Source organism: Gavialis gangeticus, unplaced genomic scaffold (genome assembly GCF_001723915.1).
Source record: "Gavialis gangeticus isolate Ggan-Ray unplaced genomic scaffold, GavGan_comp1, whole genome shotgun sequence".
Classification (NCBI taxonomy): Eukaryota; Metazoa; Chordata; order Crocodylia; family Gavialidae; genus Gavialis; species Gavialis gangeticus.
Window position 1 is genome coordinate 68029300 of NW_017729033.1, and position 5379 is coordinate 68034678.

General features: G+C 39.5%; 1 protein-coding gene across 3 annotated transcripts in view; it reads right to left on the reverse strand.

Annotated features, from left to right (window-relative positions):
* The window catches only part of CORIN (corin, serine peptidase), a 313652-nt gene that overhangs the window by 90969 nt on the left and 217304 nt on the right, over positions 1–5379 (reverse strand). For all 3 annotated transcript variants that reach the window (XM_019526369.1, XM_019526368.1, XM_019526370.1), the window contains one exon: positions 4686–4917. In XM_019526369.1, the coding sequence (XP_019381914.1) occupies positions 4686–4917 (232 nt within the window). The remainder of the gene's footprint in view (positions 1–4685; positions 4918–5379) is intronic.

Here is a 5379-nt window from a genome sequence, read left to right on the forward strand (position 1 = left end):
GTTGTAACTGGAGAAACCAGGCTGGCAGTAGCACTGATGAAAAGGATCTTGAGGTTTTGGTGGATCCAAACTTAAAATGAGCAATCAATGACACAGTTACAAAAAAAATGTAATTTTTATCTGGACTAACAGGAGAATAGCATGTGAGGCTGGAAACAGAGATCATCTATGGAGCACATGTTCAGCTATGCTGCAGTAGGTTGCAGCACAACTCGTAGCACTCCACAGATGTCTACAGACATTGCCGGATGCTGAGTCCTGACATGAGGTGCATTGAAAACACACCCAGCCTGTCATGGAGGCACATCTACAAGCACAAAGGGTAACATTCCCATCAGGGCTCCCCCTGCCCCACCTACAGATGACCCCCTCCCCACGTCAGGGTGCAGAAACATACACTGGGGCAATCCCTCTGCAGCTGGTTTCTCCAGTGCACATCTGCAGGCACAGAACGAGAAACTCCCTTAGGGGTTCCCCATTCCATGTTTGCAGCCCATGCCCTGCATTGCTGCCATAAATGTGTGCCACGAGAATCCCTCTGCAGGTAATTTCCCCAGCACATGTAGAATTGCTGCGCTCCAACATGGGAGCTACAGAGCTCCCACTTGTGGTCATTTACCCCAAGTCAAGGTGAAGCCCCAAAGTTCTCTGCATCCCTGGAGATGCCAAGGATACATCTAGGTAAGCAGGAGGCCCCATCTTTCCTCACTGACCCAGATGCACCCCCAGAAATCCCAGGGATGTGTCTGGGTCAGAGGGGAAAATGTGGCAGGAGCTCCCAAGGCTTGAGGGGTCTGATCCGGCCTTGGAATTCCTGGAATGCCCAAGACAGGGCTCCTCGAGCCTGCGGAGCCCCTGCCTGTGGCAGCTGGAGAGTACAGGGAGCTTCAGGCTATCTGCGTTCTTTTGCCATAAGCAAACAGATATCATATATAACTTATCACTACCTTCCATCATGGCCACAAATTTGAATATTAGGAGTCACAGATAGAAGAGCAGCCCCTCGTTGTAACTTGTGGTGCTTTGTAGGAAGTGCCATGAGTTACAGCAATCCCCCAGACCCGACAGGAATTCACTGTTGGGTCCGGGTGGTTGGGATCCAGATGCTGGCGGGAATCCAACCGCTGTTTAGAGCTGCTGAAAGCCTGTAGCCATGCCCCTAGCAACAACCCTCCCCACTCCCAGCCCTGGCACTGTTTTCAGAATGGGAGTGGGGAAAGGGAGTGGAAGGAGCTCATTCTGGGGATTCCTCAGCTAGCACTGGAGGATGGGCTGAGTGGAATGGAACCACTGAAAACCCAGAACAAAATTCCTCTGCTTCCTTTCCCCCCTCTCATTCTGAAAACAGCACTGGGGCTAGGAGGTGGCACAGACACTCTACTTTGGAGCATCTTTATGCAATGAGGGTTCAGATTTTTGGAGGATCGGGCCCTCTTAAAGTGCTCTGCAGCTGTGCACTTCTGTTCGGTCATGCCTGTACAGTGCTTTCAGTGGCCAGATCAGGCAAAAACTGTCACTTCTGTCTGACCCTTGTGATGTGACAGAAGGTAGGGATGTTTCTTTTCTTTTGCTCTGTGCTGCCATAAAAATGTTTGTGCTGACACAAAGGTGATGTCTATTTTTACCCTGAAACACAAGAATTAATAGCATCAACCTACTTTGTACTAGTTAGGCCTCAGCTAGAGTAATGTGTGTAGTTCTGGAACTTCTGTATGGTTTGCACTTAAATTGACCTAACTAGGGATCTGTGTGTCAGGTCTGCACCTGGGCAAACTAAGTTAGATTGGGTGGCCATCTTTAACACAAGCTAACCTTCTCCAACCCCCAAACTTCTGGGTGGTTATTTTTAATGCAATCTAACTTCCCGCAGCCCCTCCTAAATGTCTATACTCTTCTCCCCCAAATAGTATATCCTGCTCTTTGAGACCTCTTCTACCCCTAAGACCTCTTCTACCCCTAAGATTCTATATTGCAGTGGAGAAAAACTGCAATCCTTATTGTCAAAGATAGCAGAAAGGTCAAGGGGAAAATGAGTATAAGAGAACAAGGGTGATATAAGGAAGCATTTCTGATTATGTAATTGCTTTCTCTATTTGAAATTAAACATGGGACTTCAGTCACAAAGATTTTCAATCTAATTTACACCATGATCATTAAACTCACATAAAAATTACCAAGATATTTCCTTAGTCTCTGAAAATAATATTAAATCTAATACAAGGATTACAGTGCACAAAGTGATAGGAACACCTTGAGAAAGGTTTTTCTGTTCAGGCAATGGTCACCGTTAGAACATTCTTTGTGTAACTAACCTGATTGTACAAATGACTAAAATCAGTTAAGACCCATTCACAAATATAAATAGTGTTATTTCCAAGTCTTGGAAAGCCAGTATAATTGGGAAAGATTTTAAAGAGATAGCAGGTTTAATCATGCAAAGTGCAGTATAAGAGCACAACTATCTCCAAATATGGCTTAGCATCTTGCAGGATCAAATCCATAATTCAGAAAATATATACTTGTGGAAAAAAGTAAGAATGATGTGATCTGGATTCAATTTTTTTGAGATACAAACCCTTCAGCCATGAAACACTATTTGAAATCAATGGGATTTTGTATATGGATAACTTTAAAGATCAGAGGCTTTGTATATTATTCATGTCATCAGAGCAGAGCTAATGCCTCATTAAAGGTGAACAACCTGGCATAGAATTTGAAATGATAATTGGTGAATCAATAAATGGTCTCAACAGAAGTCATCTCAGGTCTTCATAAAACCAGTTCCCACATTTCTCATTACATGAACTGCTTCAAAGACTTTTACCTTTAAAAATTAAAGCATAAAGACCAAAGTAGTTCTAAAAACACCATAAACTAGGTGCCGTTTAAAATAGGGACATATGTTTTATACATAAGAAACAGAATTAAATGCTGACAGTATTATCTAAAACAGAAAATGGATATTAATATCATATCAGTATCAACAAACCATATCAATCAAATGGTCATGTTTTATAACAGAAGTAAGGTAACAATGTGAATTTAAGTCATGCCTGTAAACTGCACTTTGATTTGGAAAGTTAAACACAAGGAAATATGCATTAGTGGAATGTAGCTTCATATTTACAGGATAAGACAGGTCAAGTACAACTATGGACGTGCATCACTCAAGCCAATTAATCACTGTTATCATTAAGGAAGGATGTGCTTGCTGAAGGCTGAAACAGAAAATGTCCTAATTCATAGAATTTTTGGAGTAAATATTTTGCCTTTTTAAGAGCTTCAGACTGCAATTAAATGCTTAAAATGAATAATGTATATGTCTATTCCTTGTATTTAAGCTTTGGCTCCATGGTATGAAACCTTTTTTATTATAGTTTCATAATTATTTGTCCATTCCTCTCTATTTAACTGGGTGCTGGTACATGCTCAGGGCTCCTCCAAACCATCTACTCTGCCAATTTGTGAGCTTAGCTTTACATGAGCAGGTGTGAATGGGCAGGGCTAATTTCTCAGCAGCCTGCCCAAGATCACCCAGAAGTCTGTTTAACCATTACAACTGTGCTGCAAGTTCTTCTCCAGTCAGTAGTCTCTGTGACTCCTGTCAAATATATCCATTAATTTTCTTCTTCTGTATTGTTAATGACTACAATAAATTCTACAAATCCCAATTTTGACCTCTTGTGCCACCCTAACTTCATAAAATCACTGCTTGCTCTCTAGCATGGAACAGAAAAAATAAACATTTGTGAAAATAAATATACTAATATTAGACTTATAAAGCTTCCTTTTAAAATAATTAAAACACTGATCTAAAACTAGTATTATTACAATTATTTAGATTATGATACTGCACCATATTTCTTAAGTGGACAGCCAGAAATGCACTGTATTGAAGCATATAAAATCTAACCGCCTTCCCTTTACCTAAAAATCATTTGACTTTTAATAATTAGAATAACTTTTTTTTCCTTTTTTAAAATTTGCCTGGTTTTCACATACTTGCATGTGGAAACAAAGGTTATGCTTGGTCAAGTCACTTTAATCCTGATCTGCTGCAGTTCCATTCTGTCTCTCCCGCACATGCATTATTCTAACTTTCCGATTGCCATGTAGCAATGCTTATTTGATAAGGGAACAAGAAATGTCCTTGGTCTGATAGCCTAAGCACATTTAATTTGATACATAAGAATGAACTGAGGTGGCAAAACAGGGCTATATTTCTACATTACTTGCTCTCCAATTTTGGAAAAGTGACAATTGCCTTCAAATCCAGACTTTAATTCATTAGTCTCTGGCTTCCTTTGAATATATAAAGCTCTCCTGTTATGAATACTGATACTTATAGCTAAAGGTATTCTTTGCTATATGGTTATATATCCTTTTTATTGGTACAATTCTAATCCAAATTAGTGGAATGTGCAAGTCTATGAATATTCAATATAGAATCTTTTAAAAGGAACAAAACTGCTATTTTTTAAAATTTTCACAAAATAATCACACACATAATAAAGGAAATAATGAGGTGTAATTTTTGACTTTGTAAAATATGGGCTAAACCTGTTTCTCCTAAAATCAAAACCAAAATTCCAATTGCTTTCAATGGAAGCAAAGTTGGGCTTTAAGAAAGATCCATGGGGTGAATGAAGGTATTCAAGAATCCCATTAGGAAGCAATCATGTTACCTGCAGGGTGGGATACGCTGATTCGTTTGAGGGTCGCATTTTGGTACCAATATTGTACAGGCAAAAAACATAAGATACTTGTAGCAGTTGGTCTGAACCAAGGCTGGGAAAAGGGAAGATTCCCAGCTGATAGATGCTTCCTTCTGAGTCCTATGGCCCAAGTAGTTTGGGTAACTAGTGTAGTTGTATGGCAGGTTCATGCAGAGTTCCAGGGTAATTGGCTCACATAGACCTTGTGAAAGAAAAGAACATACATTTTGTAAAGTTAGATGAAACAGAACAAAATAATTACAAGCTTCTCATCATTTAAACTGGAAATACTTTCTCTGGCTTACTAAAGTAGGTCTTGCTTTACATCAGGAATAGTGTCAGAGATCTTGTGCAGTGTTATAAAAGTGGCACAAGCTTCTCTAACCTCTAAAAAAAGGTGCAGTTAAAGAAGACTATGCATCCCAGAACACAATTCTTCAAATGACAGTCTTCATGCATGCAAAGAAAAGAGGCATTGATCGCTACAGTTAGTCAAGTATTCACATACTATATATTCATGTTTAACAACCTCTTCTGTATCCTAACTTCCTGACATTCATTTTGAAAAGGTTACAAATGAGATTATACAGATCACCTTTATTATTTTTGGCTAAAATATCATTTAAAAACACAGAAGTTACTGCACAGAACTATCAAAATACAG